The sequence below is a fragment of the Salvelinus sp. IW2-2015 genome, linkage group LG23 (genome assembly GCF_002910315.2).
Source record: "Salvelinus sp. IW2-2015 linkage group LG23, ASM291031v2, whole genome shotgun sequence".
NCBI classification, from domain to species: domain Eukaryota; kingdom Metazoa; phylum Chordata; class Actinopteri; order Salmoniformes; family Salmonidae; genus Salvelinus; species Salvelinus sp. IW2-2015.
In genome coordinates, this window is record NC_036863.1 from 7504252 (window position 1) to 7528815 (window position 24564).

Consider the following 24564-nt stretch of genomic DNA (forward strand, 5'->3'; position numbering starts at 1 on the left):
ATCATCATAGTATGAGTCTTGCTCTCACGACGGTGTAGACGAATGTTCACTATCAACGGACGAGGCAGTCTAGTCTCTGAGTGATCCGCCACATAAGTGACACCACCTTCATAAGTCTCGAGCCGAATACGACCGACATTCAAAGTACACGGTCGTATAAGCTCGGGCCACGCGGATCATCGTGGACCGCACTCAATCAGAAACCAAGCGCCAACACGTACTCGGTAGACGAGGGATCACGTTCCTCGTCAAGATCAGTAATTAATCTATTTTGGTTCCTTCTCCAACTGAATTTCGTTCTGCTCGACGACGTCTGTCTAATTGATGGCTGGCTTGCCTGGGGGCTCTGCGCTGCAACGCGGCTTGATGTCGTGGTTGATTGTTGTGAACAGAGTCTCAGGACCAATGCTTGCTCTTCTTCTCCATTTCGTCTCATCTCTCTCGCTGCTTCTTCTGTTCCTCATCTCCTCTTACATCATCTCACTTGCAACGGATTGGTCTCTTCTTCCTCTTCTGTAATCTCGTCCTCTCTCTCTCTGCTCAGCTTATCTTCTCTCGCTCTTCTCCATCTCTCTCCGTGCTCTGCTCTTCCTCTCTCTCCTCTCTCTACTCTCGTCTCTCTCTTCTCTCTCATTCTCTCTCTCTCTCTCTCTCCTCTCTCTTCAGTTCTTCATCTCTCATCCTCTCCTCTCCTCGTCATCTCTCTCTCCCTTTCTCTCCTCTCTCTCTCTCTCTCTGCCTCTCTCTCTCTCTCTCTCTGATCTCTTCAGTCTTCCTCTCTCTCTCTCTCTCTCTCTGCATCTCATCTACTCATCACTCACTCTCCTCTCTCTCTCTCTCTCTCTCTCTCTCCTCTCTCTCTTCTCTCTCTCTCTCTCTCTCTCTCTCTCTCTCTCTCTCTCTCTCTCTCTCCTCTCTCTCTCTCTCCTCTCTCTCTCTTCTCTCTCTCTCTCTCTCTTCTCTCTCTCTCTCTCTCTTCTCTCTCTCTCTCTCTCTCTCTCTCTCTCTCTCTCTCTCTCTCTCTCTCTCTCTCTCTCTTCTCTCTCTCTCTCTCTCTCTCTTCTCTCTCTCTCTCTCTCTCTCTCTCTCTCTCTCTCTCTCCTCTCTCTCTCTCTCTCTCTTCTCTCCTCCTCTCTCTCTCTCTCTCTACTAACCACTTATTCTCTGCTTCTTCTCGACACCCCCCAGGCCTCCTGAGCCAGTTTACAGCACTGTGAACAAAGCACCTTCTCCCCACCACTATTCCCCCGTGGAGTGCGACAAAAGCCTCCTCCACTCCATACCCTTCCCTCACTATCACTTAGGCCTGCTCCCTGACTTCGAGATCACCAGGTATTCTACCCACTACCCGCTGCATGGCCTAGCTTTGCATGGAATGCCCATGCTCTCTTCATATCCTCACACACTCACTCGTTTCCAAAGTTCTGGCTCTCTGTAAGCCTGCATGACACTCCTCCCTCTCTCTCCATGCCCCTACTCTTCCTATCCTAACTTTTTCACTCACTACCTCACTCACTCACTACCTCATTCACTCACTACCTCACACACTCACTCGTTCCCAAAGGTCTGGCTCTCTCTAAGCCTGCATGCCTCTCCTCCCTTGAGCTCCCTCTCTCTCCAGGGGGAATGGTCCTCTCTCTCCAGGGGGTATGGTCCTCTGTCTCCAGGGGGTATGGTCCTCTCTCTCCAGGGGGAATGGTCCTCTCTCTCAAGGGGGTATGGTCCTCTGTCTCCAGGGGGTATGGGCCTCTGTCTCCAGGGGGAATGGTCCTCTCTCTCCAAGGGGTATGGTCCTCTGTCTCCAGGGGGTATGGTCCTCTCTAAAGGGTCTGGTCCTCTCTCTTTAAGGGGTCTGATCCTCTCTCTCAATGTACGTGATTGGCCCGTCGGTCTCCCCATCAGTCCCCATTACACCTCTGCTATTGACATGACTTGCCTTGCACCATGTGTGACTTGAATGATAATGTTTCTTATTATCGTTATTTGTTTCTTTCTCAGTAAAAGTGCTATACTTAGTCTGGCTTTGATTATGAGTCCATTGAAAGTTATAAAATTGTAAGATGTTCGTGTCGATTGCATTGCCAACTGACCTTCTGACATTTTGTGACAAAACAAAACAACATTCCAAAATTGTCTTGGTTATCTGTTCTCATATGTCTTCAAGATGAATACACTTACTGTAAGTCACTCTGGAGAAGAGCGTCTGCTAAATGATTCAAATGTAAATGTGAATCTTCTGTCTCAAAGGGGTCTGATCCAGTCCAAAACTGCTGGCCTTATCTTTCGCAAGCACAGGCAGTGTTGTTCAAAGTAAACGTTTTTTCTTTGAAAAGCATCATGGTATTTGGTACATGTGGTTTGTTGAAGCCTATAGCAGCTACTGTCAGAAGGACTCATAAAATGTCATTATGGAAGTCAGCATGGATCATTTTTACTTCAATGGTTTTAGATGCACTTTTTGCAAAGCCAACAAAGAATTCCATTGAAATATGACGTTGCTATTATGACGTTGCTATAATGTTCATTCAACGTGTTTTTGTCCGCTGGTGTGGTCGTAGTGTTAAGGGGCAAGTGGTGATTGCATTGGTCATAGATATTAGAGATATTCTCAAACTATCTGAGATCTCTCTTTCTTATCTCTCCCTAAACACATTGTAGTTGAAACCACAAGCACTATCCTTCTGGGTCAGGACGGCCTTCACCTTCGTTAATGTTTGCTTGTTTATTTAGAATTTCAATTATCTGCATTATTATATGAAAACTAAAGTAATTCCTAATTGGCCTCGGTGGGAGTTATAATCATTTACATATTGAAACATCAACAAGAACAGCAGTAAACTTCTTCTCATCAATTGAAATGTAAGTATTGAGGTGCCACTTTATATGATAATGATCAAGATTCCGTTAGTGGTAAGCATACAATTACAGTTTGTGTCTTTGTTCTCCTATTAATAGCACGTTGTTATCTTTATCTTGTTTGTGCAGGGCTTAATATTATTGCATCCTGTTTATCATTTATGCATGAGCAGCGTATCTATGGATACAATCAGCAGAGCTGGGGAGTGTGAAGGCATTCATCAATAAGGCATAAGGTGTTATGGATGCTTTTAGGACCAGATGAGTTCAACTGAGCATCATCCATATTGTTCAAGTTTGACCAACCTAATACAATACAATACTAACAGAATACTGTACACTGAAGGTTAAGGCGGTTAAAGGATTACTTTACTCAAAAAAACATCTCTAGTGTTTTGATACATTTTCTAGATTAGCAGTTCAGTTTTCATCACTCTTTTTGCTTTTTACTGAAAGTGCTTTATCTTGAAAGCTTAACTGCTAACATGCATCATTTTGTGGGACTACGATTCCCCACATGGCAGCTTCTTGCCATTTTTGCTAGCTATCTGACTGTCCAGAATCATAACAACACGGGACCACGTGGTGACACAGACCAATCGCAGGCTGGCGGGCTACGAGGATGCTCACGCCCTCATGCACGTTCTTTGCACGCATCTCTCAGGCAGAATGAAAATTACTACATCAACCATAATCCTTTGCTACTTACGGCCACTTTCACCATGATCTTTAGCAATTTTTTTTGGTGCCATTCAGCCGTATTCAGTTATATGGCACGATTCAAATTCAAATATTTCTGGCTTCATGCGCCGTCGGGAGTTTTCCATAGGAGTACGTGGCTGATGTCAGAGCCATCACCATCTAATGGTTTTTATGTGTATGGATTGGAGACTTGGCACTCCCTGCATCATCTTTCAATGGATAAGCCTGCTGTTCATTATGCAAGTAATTGCAGAGTTTGTTAGATAAGTATTAATGAAATGGTGTTGTTCACATGTGGCAGCCTAAAGGAGAGGCGGAGTAGGGTTTGTTTTTGTATTTGGTCAAAGTTAAACTTACAAGGGATATTTCAAACTATGCTGACACTTATGTGGGCATTGACAATGGTTCAAATGAATGGCGTATGTTGTTTTATTTGCTGTTGAAGAGTCACCCAGTTGAAGCACACTATGGTAGGTTTTTATCAAGCTCTGGCCATGTGGATGAAGCAAAAATTTGATTTAGTAAATTGTATGATTGTTTTTTCAACCATTTGTCAGAATGTAGCTTTACTTAGCATCCTTCCATACCATTTGTATTGTGCACATATGTGTCACACAAATGCTTCTCTGCCTTAAAATGACAAGTAGGGATGGAATGATGATTTTTCTGGATGTGCCGACTCAATATTGAATTCATTTCATTTCGATGACTTTCCCTACGCTTGATGTGTCTTGACATGTCAAACATTGTTAACTGAGATGCATTTGAGAACCATCAAATGGGATTCAATAATCCTTTATTGATAGGTCAAGGGTAGTTGACAGAATCGATTGACGTACTGTAGGGTGAATTTGCCCCTAGACACTGATCTTGGGTCATTTTTCCCACTGATGGTTAAAGTTAGGATTGGGGGAGGGGAATCTGAACCTAGATCTGTACCTAGAGGAAACTTTACCCAATCTATCAGGATATCAGAGTTTCATTTAGTCCACCTGAATTTAATAATGATTTTATTAGCTATTTCAATGTTTTAATAAGGAGCCTTAGCTACTGTCTCCTTTTACAGAGACTTAGCAAGAACCTCACAATCACAGAGCCTCACAATCACAGAATACCAGAACATTTTAGTATGTAATAAAAAAAAGGGGAACATTTTGTCTAATTGCTCATTGGTGGGCATAACCACTTCTTTGTCTGAACCATTATTAACTGGAAGGCAGTGGTTACGTCCCAAATGGCACACTATTCCATATATAGTGCACAATTTTGACCAGGGCCCATAGGGTGCAGGTCAAAAGTAATGCACTATGTAGGGAATAGGGTGCCATTTGGGACATAGAACATGTTATTTGGATTGCCTTGTCACCCTTTTTTGGGGAGGCATTTCCTCGATGTTGTGGGCTAAGTGCACTGCCACTTTCATTCTTCTAATCCAATTACAACCCTAGAGAACGGTGCTTTGCCATTCAACATCTCAGAGGGAGCAGGAAATAATCAAATCGTATCTTTTTAAAAACCTCTTCTTCTAGAATGCAAGGGGTTGTGCAGTTCCAAGCATTTCTCAAAGGGTTAACCCAATGGGCAAAAACTGGTTCAATCTACGTTGTTTCCACGTCATTTCGACCGAAAGAATCAACTTGATGGCGTTGACTGATTGGATTTGCAAAAAGTCATCAACGTAAGGGAATTTCATTTATTTTTTTTACCCAACTTTTAACCTAAATCCAATGACATGGTATTTTTTTATATTTCTTGTTGAATTCACGTTAGTTGAAAACTCAACCAAATGTCAATCAAAACTAAACGTTGAACTGACATCTGTGCCCAGTGGGATGTATTCACCTCTCATTCTACTGTAAATTGAGTAGGTTGAGTGGGAACTGCTTAAACACAAGTACTTAGATAGCATGGTCATGTTCTATGTACAGTCTTGTTGTCTCTATCAAAACTCCAATGGAAATCACGCAACTTTATTTTGACCAGCGTTGACAATGCATGAAGGTTGAAAATAAACGTTTTTGGACAGTTGAAATGTTTAAGCAACCTACCCAACCATCTGCATTCAAAATGGCAGTTTACTTCTCACTTTCATGGCATTCTCCCAGCAATATTTTCATATTTTAACACTTTAATATCAAAGGACCTGCATGAGTATAAAGATTCTGGTAAAGCCTAACAAAAGGTGACATGAAATAAATTGGAGGCGAGAAGAGAGCGGCATATCATGGAGCATGTTTAATGCATAGGCGGGATTGGTTGTCTGAGCTTATCCAGAGAAAGGTGGAATTCACAATGAGCTTTCTCTGTTTGTTTGTTTTCCTGTTCGCCCACATGATTGTGTTGAGATGCCTGAGGTTGCCGTGGTGCTGCAATCGTCTGTTAGCTATTGCAGGTGTGCTGAATCGATATTACAGAACTATGTTAGCAGCAGCATTTTAACTGTAGGCTACCTCCCTACATGCTAGCATAGAATGGCCTCCCGTGGGCCTCCAGCTGCCTAACCATCCCGTTCTCCTTATCACTGGGTTGCAGCTGGCTGTGTTGCTGTCACAGGGGGCCTCTAGGGACACTGAGGGAGGGCGAGAGCCTGGCTTAAATCCCATGTGTGTTCTAACAGAAGCATTGTGTAATCAGGGTTGTATTCACTAGAAAACGGACGAAACGAGAAGGACTACCTGAACTTGTCCATCTCAATAGTCTTTAAAAAGGGTGCATCTACCAATGAGAGTGGTGAAAGCAGCTTCTCATTCCTAGCAAGGGGGTCAACCATGTGCATTGTCTTAACTGAGAATGCCTCTCAGTTATATACTCAAAGCTGGTCTGAGCACAGTTCATGAGTATTCTCTCAGGATTGTCTCAGATTCTTTGTGATTCTTTGATCACAGAAAGACAAACATTTACATTAATATAATTCCCAACCAATATTATCCGCTACATTAAGAAGATTTGAAATACATGGCGTCATTTCAAGTTTAGTTTAAACTTTTATGCCATATTAAGGCACATTCAGGTGCCATCTGGAGTTTGGTTGCCATCTAGTGTTACATTTTGGAAGCAATTCTCTGTTGGGTCCTGGCAGGTTGGCCGTTCCGACAATCCCTCAGCTGAAAACCAAAACAAGCTGTATAACCAAAACATGCTGTATAACCAAAACATGCTGTATAACCAAAACATGCTGTATAACAAACATGCTGTATAACCAAAACATGCTGTATAACCAAAACAAGCGGTATAACCAAAACATGCTGTATAACAAAACACGCTGTATAACCAAAACAAGCTGTATAACCAAAACAAGCTGTATAACCAAAACATGCTGTATAACCAAAACATGCTGTATAACAAAACAAGCTGTATAACCAAAACAAGCTGTATAACCAAAACAAGCTGTATAACCAAAACAAGCTGTATAACCAAAACAAGCTGTATAACCAAAACATGCTGTATAACCAAAACATGCTGTATAACCAAAACAAGCTGTATAACCAAAACATGCTGTATAACAAAACAAGCTGTATAACCAAAACATGCTGTATAACCAAAACAAGCTGTATAACCAAAACATGCTGTATAACAAAACAAGCTGTATACCATGTTTTATAGGTGCTCTATTGCAGGGGTATTCAAATAAGAGCCTGGAGGTCCGGAGTATTGCTGGTTTAACCTGATAATTAATTGCACACACCAGGTGTCCTAGGTCTAAATCAGTCCCTTATTAGAGGGACATAATTTAAATCAGCAGGGGAACTGGCTTCGAGGTCCAAATGTTTATTTGCCTGGGGTGATTGGAATTTACTTGGGGTGTATTCATTACAGAAACCGTTTACTGTTTAAGAACCAAACGGAAGCTGAAAGAGGAAATGAAACTGGGAGGGACCTACCTGAATTTGTTCAATAGAAACTCTTCTTTGCAACAGACTAAATATTTTGCATCAGAATCATTGCACACCTGCTCTGTAGTGTCACAGTTCAGATTCGTGGTAGGCCTTTTCTAACAGGAAAGCTTACAACGGTCACCATGCTCAGACAATGTCCTACACTAATCTTATTTCACACATTTTTTGAGACACACCTTAAAAATGTTTGGGTACCACTGCTTTACCCAAGTGCTTTAAATACGTATTTCACCAATTTTCTTTTTTACATTTATTTTTACGTCGTATACAAATGTGCCATTTTCACATGTACAGTTGAAGTCGGAAGTTTACATACCCTTAGGTTGGAGTCATTAAAACTTGTTTTCAACCACTCCACAAATGTCTTGTTAACAAACTATAGTTTTAGCAAGTTGGTTAGAACATCTACTTTGTGCATGACACAAGTAATTTTTCCAACAATTGTTTACAGACAGATTATTTCACTTATAAYTCACTGTATCACAATTCCASTGGGTCAGAAGTTTACATACACTAAGTTGACTGTGCCTTTAAACAGCTTGGAAAATTGCAGAAAATGATGTCATGGCTTTAGAAGCTTCTGATAGGCTAATTTACATTATTTGAGTCAATCGGAGGTGTACCTGTGGATGTATTTCAAGCCAACCCTTCAAACTCAGTGCCTCTTTGCTTGACATCATGGGAATATCAAAATAAAGCAGCCAAGACCTCAGAAAGAAAATTGTAGACCTCCACAAGTTTGGTTCATCCTTGGGAGCAATTTCCAAACGCCTGTACGTACCACGTTCATCTGTACAAACTATAGTACGCAAGTATGAACACCATGGGACCACACAGCCGCCATACCGCTCAGGAAGGAGATGCGTTCTGTCTCCTAGAGATGAACGTACTTTGGTGCGAAAAGTGCAAATCAATCCCAGAACAACAGCAAAGGACCTTGTGAAGATGCTGGAGGAAACAGGTACAAAAGTATCTGTATCCACAGTAAAACGAGTCCTATATAGACATAACTTGAAAGGCCGCTCAGCAAGGAAGAAGCCACTGCTCCAAAACCGCCATAAAAAGCCAGACTACGGTTTGCAACTGCAAATGGGGACAAAGATCATACTTTTTGGAGAAATGTCCTCTGGTCTGATGAAACAAAAATAGAACTGTTTGGCCATAATGACCATCGTTACGTTTGGAGGAAAAAGGGGGAGGCTTGCAAGCCCAAGAACACCATCCTAATCGTGAAGCACAGGGGTGGGAGCATCATGTTGTGGGGGTGCTTTGCTGCAGGAGGGACTGGTGCACTTCACAAATTAGATGGCATCATGAGGAAGGGAAGATTATGTGGATATATTGAAGCAACATCTCAAGACATCAGTCAGGAAGTTAAAGCTTGGTCGCAAATGGGTCTTCCAGATTGACAATGACCCCAAGCAAAGTTGTGGCAAAATGGCTTAAGGACAAAAAAGTCAAGGTATTGGAATGGCCATCACAATGTCCTAACCTTAATCCTATAGAACTGAAAAAGTGTGGGCGAGCAAGGAGGCCTACAAACCTGACTCAGTTACACCAGCTCTGTCAGGAGGAATGGACTAAAATTCACCCAACTTATTGTGGGAAGCTTGTGGAAGGCTACTCAAAATGTTTGACCCAAGTTAAACAATTTAAAGGCAATGCTACAAAATACTAATTGAGTGTATGTAAACTTCTGACCCACTGGGAATGTGATTTAAGAAATAAAAGCTGAAATAAATCATTCTCTCTACTATTATTCTGACATTTCACATTCTTAAAATAAAGTGGTGATCCTAACTGACCTAAAACAGGGAATTTTTACTGGGATTAAATGTCAGAAATTGTGAAGTACTGAGTTTAAATGTATTTGGCTAAGGTGTATGTAAACTCCTGACCTCAACTGTAGATACTGGTGTGGTGTTGAATATAGTATAAAGAATATGAAGTTAAAGATCAGTGAAGTGTTCCTTTAATCCTCCAGTAGATGGCGATCGAATGTAGAACAAGTGTTAGGTCCTATCACAACAATCTAAGGGAACCTACAAACCACAGTTTCTTCAGAAGGTAATCATACCCCTTGACTTATTCCACATTTTGTTCTGTTACAGCCTGAATTCAAAATTGATACAATACCCCATAATGACAAAGTGTATACATGTTTTTAGAGCATTTTGCAAATGTATTGAAAATGATATACAGAAATATCAAATTTACATAAGTATTCCCACCCCTGAGTGAATACATGTTACAATCACCTTTTGGTCTTTCTGGGTAAGTCTCTTAGAGCTTTGCACACCTGCATTGTATAATATTTGCACATTGTTCTTTTAAAAATTCTTCAAGCTCTGTCAAGTTGGTTGCTGATCATTGCTAGAAATCCATTTGCAAGTCTTGTCATAGATTTTCAAGCCGACTTCAGACTTCAGTCATAACTTCACTATGCTGAAAGGGATTTTCAATGTCTGCTTTCCCCCCCCCCCATCTACAAATATCTGCCCTTCTTTGCGAGACATTGGTAAACCTCCCTGGTCCTTGTTTTTGAATCTGTGTTTGAAATTCACTGCTAGACTGAGGGACCTTACAGATAATTGTATGTGTGGGGTACAGCGATGAGGTTGTCATTCAAAAATCATGTTGAACGCTATTATTGCACACAGAGTGAGTCCATGCAACTTATTATGTGACTTGTTAAGCACGTTTTTAATACTGAACTTATTTAGGCTGGCCATAACACTCAAGACATTTCAGCTTTTCATTTTTCATAAAATGTTTTCAAATTTGAAAAACATTATTCCTCTTTGACATTATGAGGTATTGTGTGTAGGCCAGTAACACAATATCTCAGTGTTATTTTAAATTCAGGCTGTAACACAACAAAATGTGGAAAAAGTCAGCACACACCTTTCTGAAGACACTCCTGGTACATTGCCTTCAGAAAGTACTCACACCCCCGGTGTGTGCAATTTTTCAATCACATTGAATAAGGTTACACGGGACCTGATCCTCGATCAGCATTCCTTCTTGAAGACACTTGACACATATGAACCAAAGTTGTTTGAAATGCATTTATATTCATCTCTATAGCTTGATTTCCAGACTTGATCTGTCCTTGTCCTGTCAAGAAACTCAAAAAGAGACCTGGCTACCAACTCAGAACCATCTAGCTTTACTTTACAGATATTATTATCTAGATAATTTTGTGTTGGTTTGACAGAGACAGTGCTCCATTCACAGTAGATTGGTGGAACTGCAAGGAAAATCAGTCTCATCTCTCCAAAGAGTTCTTGGGGAAGGTGTCCTCAGAATGTCCTGATTCCTATTTGACTTTATTCCAGTGGGAGCTGGTGACAGAGGCTAGCTCTGTCTTCATACGTGTCTGTGTGAGGAAGTGTGTGTGTGCGTACACACTTTTCCCCTCACGCTCATGTGCAGGCTCCTCGTCTCCAGGAAACCAGTCAGAAATGGGACAATGATCTAAGTAGAGCACAATCCCCCTTTGGGCCTCTGCCATCTCCGTACTGTGCCCTGTACGCTCTACGTGCCAACGCATCTGTACTGCTTGGTTCTCTTTCTTCTTCTTCTCTCTCCTGGACGGACAGTCAAGATGCTAAGCCCCTCGGACTCGGATGCTGAGCTGATGTACTATCTGACCTGTTTGTACAGGGATCCCAGGAGGATGGTCCTCCACAAGGGCTCCACAGGCCTGGGATTCAACATCGTGGGTGGGGAGGACGGAGAGGGCATCTTTGTCTCCTTCATCCTGGCGGGAGGGCCTGCCGACCTGAGCGGAGAGCTGCGGAGGGGAGACCAGATCCTGTCGGTGAGTTTACCCCAACAAACGCACAGGATGAAGTACACATTTATATTGATATTGTTTCTACATACACACACAGGTATGTACATGTATTCATAAATATACTGAGACTATAATAGACAAGATTATATCCATGAGATGTCCCATTTTCAAGATGGTCCTGAGGATCAGTCCCAGAACTAAGTCATTTTCATATACTGTAAACAAACACAGTACAGTACAGGCGATACATGTGAGTGCAAACGCTTGCCGGCATTGTATATCTGTAGCCTTCTATCAAAACTATACATCTTTACTGATTTATCTTGTCCATGATAAGGCAAGCAGTCATAGGTCTGTTTATTTGATTTGATCATTTCTATATTCACACACATTTTTCAGGTTGAACGTAATTGGAATTATTTGTTGAATATAGTAAGACGTGTTCAAAGTAATCTCAAAACTTAATTGAACGATTATTAGGGGTCCTAGGAGCAGCCTTTTGACACCAGATTTAATGTGTGCTCGCTGGTCTACGTGCACCTAACTATATTGCGAAGAAAACGTTGCTATGTCATAAGATGGCCGATTAACAAGCCAATTTGATGAATTATTTCTCAAAATTCCAATGCCTATACATTCATTCTATCAGCCAAACTATCAAATCAAACGTGTACAGATAATTGACCATATGACCATGAAGATATGTACCAAATTTGGTGTTGATATCTGAAAAAACATGGACACCACAGGTCTTTGAAATTTGATGTACAAATGTAATGCTAATGCTAAATTAACTGAAGGCTGTAATGATCATATATGGAACCAGGAATACCAACACTTTGTATTTTCTTTAATAAATAAAAATTAACTACAGTTGGCATTACATTTTATCGCTGTACCAAAACTGAACTGAAACATGACCCCAAAACCGCAGAACTGTGGGTTTGGTGAACCGTTACACCCCTAGCTGTAACTTTTGAACCGCCTGTTGATTTTGTCTATCCACACCAATTCTATTATTTGGGTGCATGAAAAATGTGTGTACATTTAGCTAGCTAGCGCTTGCTAGTTTGTCCATGGGTTATTATTTTATTATTTTACCTGAAATGCATATGGTCCTTCTTTTGCTGGATCCACTGTCTTGTCTCATCGCTGCAACTCCCGTACAGACTCGGGACTCGTCCTCCAAAACACAACCCAACCAAGCTGCTTCTTGACACAACACACATCCAACCCAGAAGCCAGCCGCACCAATGTGTCAGAGGAAACACCGTACACCTAGCGACCTGGTCAGCGCGCACTGCGCCCAGCCCACCACAGGAGTCGCTAGTGCACGATGAGACAAGGACATCCCTACCAGCCAAACCCTCCCTAACCCAGACAACGCTGGGCCAATTGTTCACCGCCCCATGGGCCTCCCGGTCGCGGCCGGCCGCAACAGAGCCTGGGCTCGAACCCAGAATCTCTGGTGGCACAGCTAGCACTGCGATGCAGTGCCTTAGACCACTGCACCACCCGGGAGGCCACGGATCTTTGTAGAATTTTGACCCGGAATCAGAATTGTGTGTTTCAGAATCGTGTGTTTCTCTACTCCTTCTATTAATACACAGATAAAAGAGGAAACATAATTTGTTCGTTTTGAGCTTTTAGTTTGTTAGCTTTGATTTATCTTTTCTTGTTCCTCTTCCAAGCACCCACATTGGTTTGTTGACAGAAATAATACTCAAAGCCAATGAGGAGAAGGAAGAGGCGGGACTTGCAAAAGGCTGCTCAGTGTTGAGCGTCTCAAATATAAGTTATTTTTAAGCGTTCGGAAACGCAGACGCTCGCGAGCAGTGTGGATGAAATGATTGATTAACATGTACAAGTTAAATTATCTTGGAAAGAGCAGTAGCCTATGGCAATAAAAGGGTAGCATCAAGCCACATACTGGCACGGTGGCAGTAACACGGTAGCATCAAGCCACATACTGACACAGTGGCAAACATGTAGTGGTCATAACTCATCACCAATTTGACATGGAGTGATGCAACTTTGGAAAACATGTTTAAAGGTTTGGCCCTTGTGTTAGACACACCTCTTTCTGTATTCACTACTTTTATTATTTCAACCATGTAAGGTGGGTTTTCAAATCACTCTGGATGCCTGATTAAAACGGATGTAAGACTGTGGTTGGGGTGCCCAAGCACTTGCCTTCTTTGGCCTTGGTACCTTGATTAAAGTAGGCAGTTAAGGCGCATTTCAGCTCTGGCCTGATTTTCATGTCTAAGAATAACTTGTTCCCTCTCTTTCTCTCAGGCACGTAGTCTCTCACTTCCCAGTCTCTTCACTTCCTCACACTGTCAGACATGCATTGGAGCAGTGAGCACACACACACCACACACACACACACACACACACACACACACACACACACACACACACACACACACACACACACCACACACACACACACACCAACACACACACACACACACACACACACACACACACACACACACACACACACAGGGATTGAGGTGAATGGGATGAGTGGAAAGAGAGGGAGAGGGAAGGAGGGATGGCCTTATTTAACCTGATATGTTTTGTTTGCAGTTGTAAAAAGTGAAAAATTCATGTAGTGTTTCTGTCACTGCAGGTTAATGGCATCGACCTACGCGGGGCCACCCACGAGCAAGCTGCTGCAGCACTAAAGGGGGCGGGCCAAACTGTCACCATCATTGCTCAGTACAGGCCCGAGGGTGAGTGTCAGCTGTAACAGCCAATCACTGAGCTTCATGATCAAGGTGGAAGACAAATTACAAAACACACTCTAGGACAGTGGTCATCAACCCTGGACGACTGGTCGATCTTCAAAGCATTCCAAGTCGATCGCCGAACATTTCTGTAAAAAGGCCAACAATAAAAAATACGCACTCCTATTTTATAAATTTCTCTCGTGCTGTTAGCTGTAGGTACACTTTATTAAGCTGCCTGGCACATCGGGTACGTGAAGTTGTCCCCTTTTGAACTGGAGGTGCAAACTCAGCTACCTGGGCGGTAAGAGGCGGACCCTCTGCTGCTCTCTCCCTCTATCCGCTGAGAGACTGATTATCAGATACAGAGGCACCGGCACCGTGAGTAATATAAAAACAAATATATCACTACCCAACCCTCACTCAGACAAGACTGTGTTAATGTTGCATAGGCTCAGAAAAGGTTGGTGACCACTGCCCTAGGATAACCAAATCCTGTGGACAAATATTGACATAATTTCACAAAAGCAAATAAACACTAATAACCCACGAGGGACATTTTCTGTCCATCTCCGTCTTATAAATCTCCAGTACATTGCCTGTGGTGCATTGAGTTGCTTTGATTAGTGTGCCAAGACATGTCATGTTGGATTAAAGTCAGCGGTTGTCTTTGGCAATACTTCATGGGATGTCTGCAGTAAGAGGGAGTCATGGGCCTGTAAAGGTGTATTCTGGGAAGATTGTCCTGCTACGAATCAGTTTGTCTGAAGATTGTCCTCAGAATCAGTACACGGTACATTTGGTCATAGAAATGTCTTTACCAATGAGAACCTATTGCCTTCTTGTTTTGAGCACATCCAGCTGCAGTTAGATAGCTGGGACAGCAGGTAGCCTAGCGGTTAAGAGCTATAGACCAGTAACCGGAAGGTCGCTGATTCGAATCCCTGAGCCGACTAGGTGAAGAATCTGTCTGTGCTCTTGAGCAGGGCACTTAACCCTAGTCACTCTGGATAAGAGCACATGTAAATGTAGTTCACAAACTGAACAATCTGCCAATATAATTGCTGAAAATCAAATGAAAGAACATCAGGACTTTTTTCCCTATGACTTTGGCAACAGCAGGTCAAATAAGGAACATTTGTGAGTATTTGACAGCACTTGCTGTTATATGGAACTCCGCGGGTCACCTTCACTGCAGGAAAGGGTTAAGTAAATGTAACTTTTTGAGGGCCAGAACTGTAATTGTCTAGTAAATACCAGTACATTGCCATGAAATACATTGCTGTTGAGTAATGGGCCAAAATTCACCCAACTTATTGTGGGAAGCTTGTGGAAGGCTACCCAAAACGTTTGACCCCAGTTAAACAATTTAAAGGCAATGCTACCAAATACTAATTGAGTGTATGTAAACTTCTGACCCACTGGGAATGTGATGAAAGAAATAAAAGCTGAAATAAATCATTCTCTCTACTATTATTCTGACATTTCACATTCTTAAAATAAAGTGGTGATCCTAACTGACCTAAGGATTAAATGTCAGGAATTGTGAAAAACTTAGTTTAAATGTATTTGGCTAAGGTGTATGTAAACTTCCGACTTCAACTGTACATACCGCATTCCCATGCACACYCCTTCTATATGACTGTGACCGAATTCTTATACTATGTCCTGGGTCATTCTTCAATTGGAGTGGCAATGGCATCCCTTGCCTTTGCAACGATGAAAAATCACTTCAAAATTACAAATAGTTACACATCATACAGGTTTTTGTTTATATTAAACTGTTTATCACTGATAAAACAATGTATGAATTCGCTGCAAACTTTTGAGGAAATGAATCGCAGCACATGTAAACATTTTAATGCACCCAGCTGTAGTACAGAATGTAGAAGGAGACTTCAGTCACAGCCTGTCTTTCAGGTCTTGACGCTATACCCCAGCTCAGAGCCCCAAACCAATGCCCACTGTGCTTTTTCCTGGTGTAAGGCATCAAGATCTCACATCATCCATCAATACATCCTATTCCATTCATCCATCCATTAACACATCTTATTCCATCCATCCATCAACACATCCTATTCCACCCATCCATCAACACATCTTATTCCATCCATCCATCCAGCTACACATCCTATTCCATCCATCAACACATCCTATTCATGCATCCATCCATTAACACATCTTATTCCATCCATCCATCCACACATCCTATTCCACCCATCCATCAACACATCTTATTCCATCCATCCATCAACACATCCTATTCCACCCATCCATCAACACATCTTATTCCATCCATCCATCCAGCTACACATCCTATTCCATCCATCAACACATCCTATTCATCCATCCATCCATCCATTAACACATCTTATTTCATCCATCAACACATCCTATTCATCCATCCATCAACACATCTTATTTCATCCATCCAGCCATCTACACATTCTACTCCATCCATCAACACATCCTCTTCTTATTGGATTCTTTTAAACTTTTTGCACTTTGTCACTTTTCTCCCTAGAATTTGTTTGATAATGGCCAGATGTTCTAAACCTTTGACTACATTAAACGTCTGCACCACGTTTTAAAGAGTGAAATAAAAAATGGAACTCAAGGCCAACCCATTTAATTGCCTGTTTAATTCTTCATTTATTTAAGCTTTTTTGTTTTGTTTTATTCTTTAAAAGAATTTGAGACCAACATTGAACCAGGGCAAATCTTAGTAAATTGGTTCCTAGTATTTGTCCCTGTTTTATTATTATTATTATTATTAATATTATTATTTTTTATTATTGCCACACATGTATATAGGTAACTGACAAACCCAGTCATCTTGACACACAAGTACATGCAGAGAGAAAAACAAGTCATTTTAGGTAGCACATAAGCTACTATTCCTGTCTCCCTTATTCATGTATTTCATGTATTTTCTAAATGTACATTCTTTACAAAATATCAAAGTGCTTTTGTTTTGAAAGAGAAATCTTTCTGATTTCTGCATTTCATGTCCAAATCCTCCCAAGGTGTTTAAAATGTATTGTGTAGCTCAATAAAGTTTGTTAAAGATGATTGACGAAATACCAACAAATCTGAAATCAGAGATATTCACTTGCATTGGTTTTGTGTCATAAGTGCTAAAAAGCTAGCATTTGGAGACAATGGCCAGGTAAACATGGGTAATTTGGATGAACTATCCCTTTAATATTACAGCACATGTTCACACCCTTTCCCTAGGGAAACCTAGACAATGGTTTTAGGTGACTGTAAATTCAGTTGCTATAATTACTATTTCTGACGCATTTTATGTTATTATTTTAAGCGTTCCAAATTACAGAGGATTCAGTTACTTGGATAACCTTGGATCTTGGATAACCCTGTCTCTATGTAACATGTTGTGCCATGCCTATTTTCCCCCTCAATGCATGTGTCGGAAAGAAGCTCCATCATGATCCGAGTGTTGAGAGTGCTTGTGAAATAGATTTGGGCAGCTGTCTAATACTATTCAGATTTACCTTTTGAGGGCTTGAATCAGGTGATTCTAAAGGGAGCAATACACAGAGATAAACTATCTTTATGGACACAAACGGGCATCTTGTTTTGTAATATTCTTTCATACATTACATCATATAATCTTTTGTCATACATTTCATACATGTTTTCTTCATGGTAGTGTCTCTGAAAGACACCCGTTTATGGAGTCTGAATTGTGTACATGAATTCAAGGGCCAGAATCTGTTGGCATGATAAAACCTATCAGTGCACATTTTAATATCATCTGGTGTGATTTCTCTGTTTGAACTTTTTAGTAAGGAGTTTGACACTCATCCAAGGGATTCCATATGGACTCAAGTATTTCCAAGCTGCCTATCGTTAAAGCCAATCAGTGCATAACGGGAGTCTAATATAGTCTACCCAGTTGCATATACAGCTTAGATTTACACTGCTGTATTTAACGGCATAATGAATGAATAAGAAACTATTAGAGGTGTGGCATCATCCTTTTCTGTTTATCCCTTCTTCATTTGCTTCCTGCCCACTAGTTTTCCAATCTGCCCGTCATAGGATTCATTCCACTCAATTAACTTTATCTGATTTGTACATTTTAGTAATTTAGCAGACACTCTTATCCAGAGCGACTAACAGTAGTGAGTGCATACATTTTCGTACTGCAGCAGAGAAATAAAACGAGAAGTCATTTTGATAGATAGTAACGGGAGGATGCTTCCCTCCCCTTTTMCATGGTAAGGCAGCTTCAGCCCATGGGGGCAGGTGTTTGGGGATTGTGCTCTACTATACTTGGATAGCAGCCAATGGATGTTAACACTGCTGCCTGCGTACTCCTTGTTACAAACACCTTCCCAATTGGTCTCTCCTCTATCCCTCCTTCAGCTTGCCAGAGGAAAAAGATATTCCTTCCCCCATGCATGTTGGCTTGCTTACTGTTGCACTGGGCAAAGTCAGAGGACTGTGAGTGAGCGTGCTGAGTGAGTGAGCGTGCAGTATCCAGGCGAACAGAAGACAGGAAGGCAGCCCCCAGTGTGAGACAGACTAGTAGTAGCAGGGAAAGGAGGATAGAGGAGCTGAAGCACACACAGAGGTATGTGTGCTAGTCAGCTGTGTGTCTGTGCCTGTGTTGTGTGCCAGTGTGGTGTGTGCCTGTGTGGTGTGTGCCTGTGTTGTGTGCCAGTGTGGTGTGTGCCTGTGTTGTGTGGTGTGTGCCTGTGTGGTTGTAGGTGCGCTTGTGTATGAGAAAGAGGAGAATTATGAATGAAAGCTCTGCAAGTTGATGTGTGTATGCATTGCTTTGTTCTCTGCATGCTTTGTTGTAATGAAGAGTATAGGTACCACCATTTGTTTTACTCCAGGGACTAAAGCTTAAGTGGAACAAAACAAGATTAGACACATCTCAAATTAAGACGGTAGACTTGGCATCTTTGTCAAACTATACAAAGCTTGAGGAATGGATCTTTTTACAATTTCTAGAGACACTCAAAGGTTTTTCTACAGATGACACTACTCTGTTGACACATTACAAGACCTGTTTTAGAACCTCATCTAGTTACAGCACCAAATCTTTTTCTATATTTTTCCTGCTGGTTGCAATATGCATTATTATCTCTCTCATTGAAGGGACAGCTCTGCCAGTCAAGCCTGTGCGAATCTGCTCTTGTTCTCCCCTAAATCTCTGCAATCTCAGGTGGAAGCACGTCACGTGCCTGGGAAGAAATTGGCTTTAAGACTCAGATTCCCTCTTTGGATGATTTGTGTAGTATTATTTTGTATAAAACCTTTTGATTATACCTGTTCATCTGGATGATGAACTCTCTCAGTCCAAAGGTTAGTCTGATTGACTGGTTCATGCGCTCTCAGTCCTGCCTAGCTGACCGCTGTACCGAGGTATGTGTGGGCTTTAGGCTGAAGTGAGTCTCTCTGCCTCATTAGCTGCATGGCTGCTCTGCGCTGTAGAGGCGACTGCTGCAGCAGTGTTTCAGTACAGGGATAGTTCACCCAAATTACTCTCCCACATATAATGATTGTATATGGACAAGTAAAGACTGCAATCCCCACTTTTCCATCTAATTTACCTAGCAACGGTCACCAATCGTTGACTCGCATCCAAAATTCGTTTTACAGTAGCTTTAAAGAAACTTCAGAGACTGGGATGATTTGGGCTGCTAGGGGGACTTTAAGCTTTGAGCCTTTTTACAAATGTTTAATGAGCAAAGAGCTATAAGTATGTGCATTTTCTACAGTGCCACCAGGTGGCTTAATGCTTCCATAGCACCCCTATAGGCTACTGTCCTTACCTACATTATGCATACAGAATTACAAACCCAAGTTTGGTCAATCTGATTTACAGTTCGTGAGAAGAAGATTTCTGAAGGTTTTTGTGGACATTTGGTTTRGATGGGAATGCAAGGGGCCTCACAGCAGTTCTAAGAGCAAAATTTAGGAGAACTATCTGAGCTTTCTGTACTGTATGTTCCCTTTGGACAGTGTCTAACATTGTCTGCTTGTTGTATGTCGAGAATATGTCACCTTGTATAGGCTGTGGTGGAGGRAAGGGGAGTCTCAGAGCTGTAATCAGAGTGTTCACTCAATAGGAAGGTGTAGGGGGAAGTTTCCCTATGGCTAGATTCAATCCGGACAGAGGAAGATCCGCACTATAGCTCAATTTAAATGTAAAGGTAATTTCAGATTGAGCCGACATATGCAGCATTTACCTTCAATGCAGTATCCGGGAACGCAGGAACATTGCATTTTAACTTCAATTGCGTCCTAGATGCTGATCTTGGGTCAGTTTGGCATTTTCCCCACTAATAGTTTAATGTTATGATTTGGGGAGGGGAAGTTGATCCTACATCTGTACCTAGGGGATCTGTACCCCCGGAGCCAAAAGGACCTCCATTATCGACCCTGTTCTCTGTCCTATCCCCCTGCAACAATCCAAAACCGAGAGAAACATTCAGCCACAAGAGCATTCGTGAGGTCGGGCACTGATGTTGGTAGATTAGGCCTGGCTCGCAGTCGGCATTCCAATTCCTCCCAAAGGTGTTCGATGGGCTTGAGGTCAGGGCTCTGTGCAGGCCAGTCAAGTTCTTCCACACCGATCTCGACAAAACATTTTATGGATCTCACTTTGTGCACAGCATTGTCATGCTGAAACAGGAAAGGGCCTTCCCCAAACTGTTGCCACAAAGTTGGAAGCACAGAATCGTTTAGAATGTCATTGTATGCTGTAGCTTTAAGATTTCCCTTCACTGAACTAAGGGGCCTAGCCTGAACCATGAAAAACAGCTCCAGACCATTATTCCTCCTCAACCAGACCACTTTACAGTTGGCACTATGCATTGGGGCAGGTAGCCATCTCCTGGTAACCGCCAAACCCAGATTCGTCTGTTGGACTGCCAGATGATGAAGCGTAATTCATCACTCCAGAGAACGTGTTTTCACTGCTCCAGAGTCCAATGGCGGCGAGCTTTACACCACTCCAGCCGACGCTTGGCATTGCACATGGTGTTCTTAGGCTTGTGTGCAGCTGCTCGGCCATGGAAACCCATTTCATGAAGCTCCTGACGAACAATTATTTTGCTGACTTTGCTTCCAGAGACAGTATGGAACTCGGTAGTGAGTGTTGCAACCGAAGACAGGCGATTTTTACGCGCTTCAGCACTCGCCGGTTCCGTTCTTTGAGCTTGTGTGGCCTACCACTTCGCGGCTGAGTTGTTGTTGCTCCTAGACATTTCTACTTCACAATAACAGCACTTACAGTTGACCGGGGCAGCTCTAGCAGGGCAGAAATATGACGAACTGACTTGTTGGAAATGTTGCGGAAATGTTGCATCCTATGACTGTGCCACATTGAAAGTCACARAGGTCTTCAGTAAGGCCATTCTACTGCCAATGTTTGTATTTGGAGATTGCATGGCTGTGTGCTCGATTTTATACATGTGGCTGAAATAGCCGATTCCACTCATTTGATGGGGTGTCCACATACTTTTGTATATATGGTGTATTTTACATGGTAATACATATTGTACATGCATCATCAATCAATATAAAGAAGTTGAAAACATTGGTTCTGTCCATTTGAAATGTAAGCATTTTAATTTGTTTCTCTCTCAATGTTTACTGATGCACATTAAATGTCACCATAATCCTTTAGGGATGCATCCTAAATGGCACCCTATTCCCTACACAGTGCACTACTTTTGACCAGGGCCAACCTAGGTTACTGTTCTGAACAGATTCTCCTCCCTTTACTTTGCAATGTAGAGCAGTCTACATTGAGTGTAAACAGAACATTATTGTAATCCTGGGTATTGTTGTCTTTCACTTGCAGAGTACGGGCGTTTCGAGGCCAAAATCCATGATCTGCGGGAACAGATGATGAACCATAGCATGAGCTCTGGGTCCGGATCCCTCCGAACCAATCAGAAACGCTCCCTTTACGTCAGGTGGGTCTCTTTTGGACTTAGTTAAAGTCATCCTGAATAGATAGCATTTAATTTTTCTATAATAGCATGTCTCCCTCTGACTCCCTCACAGGGCACTGTTCGACTATGAAAAGGCCAAAGACAGTGGACTCCCTAGCCAGGGCCTCAGCTTCAGGTATGGGGACATCCTCCATGTCATCAACGCCTCAGACGATGAATGGTGGCAGGCCCGGAGGGTGACCCCTGATGGGGACAGCGAAGAGATGGGGGTCATCCCCAGCAAGAGGAGGTAAGTGGTGGATTTGCTAAACTAAACTTCAAAGTGCTTAACCAAAAGGTTAGCTTCTGGGGGAGAGTGGACTCTACGTCCCTACCTTTTCGGAAAATTTGCCTGAGAGTGGCTGAAAGAAAACGTTTCTTCATTCCTGTTCCCGCAACAAAATTAACATTTGTTGTATAATTTTACTGCAAGAAAAACGTAATTCTACACCAGCTACTTTTAAATTAGGCTTCATGTGAGAGATTATACAGGTCTACTGTATCCAAGCCTACAGCATTTAACCCATCTCAAGAGGTGGTAGACCAGGGGGAGCTGCTGCACCTGGTAGACCAGGGGGTGCTGCTGCACCTGCATATGACAACTGAGTGAAGCCACACAAATATGACAAGCACAAACATTTTTTCTAAACAAATCAATTCCAGCAGATAGCGTTGGAGAAATGGAAAACCCACTGTAGCATGACTGTTTTTGTCCATGTGTCTCTGTCCTGGTACTGGCAGGGTTGAGAGGAAAGAACGAGCTCGACTAAAGACAGTGAAGTTCAATGCCAAACCTGGAACCATCGATTCCAAAGTGGTAAGTGCTAAGATCTTATACTAAGGACTGGCAAGCCAACTTAACTTTTGAAGGAAGACATTTTCTGAAATGGAAGTGGTTGGAAACCCATATATCAATTACATTCCTTTGTGATATGAAGTAGAGAAAGTAGCTTCTAAACCTCTAAACCTTTGTTTTTGTCTTAATACATGTGAAATGTGGATGTGTAACGTTATCAAGAGCAACTTTCAGATTTCACGTCAGGTTTCTCAGATTTCCCCTCGCATTAGGAGAAGTTGTGATAGTAATTTGTGTTCATCTAAAGCATTAGCCCGAGGTCTCTCTGCCTGAGAGAGAGACATCACATCTCTGCAGGCAGCACCTTCTCCCTGACAGCTTTACCTCACAGCCCTTACCCTAAATAAACATTGCACATTGTATAATTAGATTTTTTTGTGAAGCATTAGAGGCTATTTTTTCCTTTAATGTCATATCGRTCCCTGGGCCAACCTCTGCAGAAGCCAAATCACCATACATCCTTCAAACTCTTTGTCCATTTTGGACATAACAGCAGGACATTTGGCCATGTTCATCAGTGTTTTTGCCTGCCTATGTTACAAGTAACGAGTAGATTTTGTGTTGTATTCGCTGCACTCTTTTTAAAACGGGTTCCAAAAGGTTTTGGAGGGTTAGATCATACAAATGTATTTAAATGTTTAACGGATGCCTCTCTTCACATTTCTCAAAAATATTGAAAAGTTGTACTGACTTCTTTCACGGTTATAGCTAAAATAATGTCCCTAAGCTTCCAGTAAAGAGATACACAACTTCCCCTTGGATTATAGCTAAACTATACCTATTTTAGCCTCCCCAATAGGCTAACATCTCTTGATTAGGTCTCCAGGTGTTGAACTAAGGTCGCTATAGTATATGAACATTTTGCTACACCTGCAATAACATCTGCTAAACATGTGTATGTGACCAATAAAATTTGAGAAACAGATGCCTCACAAGTCCGCAATTGGCAGCTTCATTAAATAGTACCCGCAAACACCAGTCTCAACGTCAACAGTGAAGAGGCGACTCCGGGATGCTGCCCTTCTAGGCAGATATTCAAAGAAAAAGCCATATCTCAGACTGGCCAATAAAAAGAAAAGATTAAGATGGGCAAAAGAACACAGACACTGGACAGAGGAACTCCGCCTAGAAGGCCAGCATCCCGGAGTCGCCTCTTCACTGTTGATGTTAAGACTGGTGTTTTGCGGGTACTATTTAATGAAGCTGCCCATTCAGGACTTGTAAAGCGTCTGTTTCTCAAACTAGACACTAATGTACTTGTCCTCTTGCGCTATTGTGCACCGGGGCCTCCCACTCCTCTTTGTATTCTGGTTAGTGCCAGTTTGCGCTGTTCTGTGAAGTGAGTAGTACACAGCGTTGTACGACGTCTTCAGTTTCTTGCCAATTTCTCAAATTGAATAGCCTTCATTTCTCARAACAAGAATAGACTGATGAGTTTATTCTTTGTTTCTGGCCATTTTGAGCCTGTAATCAAACCCACAAATGCTGATGCTCAAGATACTCAACTAGTCTAAAGAAGGCCAGTTTTATTGCTTCTTTAATAAGCACAACAGTTTTCAGCTGTGCTAACATAATTGCAAAAGGGTTTTCTAATGATCAATTGACCTTTTAAAATKATAAACTTGGATTAGCTAACACAACATGCCATTGGAACACAGGAGTGATGGTTGCTGATAATGGGCCTCTGTACGCTTACGTAGATATTCCATTAAAAAATCTGCCGTTTCCAGCTACAATAGTC

At 42.0% G+C, this 24564-nt stretch overlaps 1 protein-coding gene across 16 annotated transcripts in view; it reads left to right on the forward strand.

Annotated features, from left to right (window-relative positions):
- Positions 1-24564, forward strand: part of LOC111950591 (disks large homolog 2-like) — a 287220-nt gene that overhangs the window by 248969 nt on the left and 13687 nt on the right. For 13 of the 16 annotated variants that reach the window (XR_011473940.1, XR_002875505.2, XM_023968282.2 and 10 more), the window contains 6 exons: positions 1189-1332; positions 11121-11277; positions 13892-13994; positions 21835-21949; positions 22041-22217; positions 22709-22784. Coding sequence is in view for 14 of the 16 variants with exons in the window: in XM_023968282.2 (XP_023824050.1) it covers positions 1189-1332; positions 11121-11277; positions 13892-13994; positions 21835-21949; positions 22041-22217; positions 22709-22784 (772 nt within the window). In the remaining 2 variants the exon portion in view is untranslated. The remainder of the gene's footprint in view (positions 1-1188; positions 1333-11120; positions 11278-13891; positions 13995-21834; positions 21950-22040; positions 22218-22708; positions 22785-24564) is intronic. The other 3 variants (XM_023968290.2, XM_023968291.2, XM_023968297.2) reach the window with 1 other exon arrangement.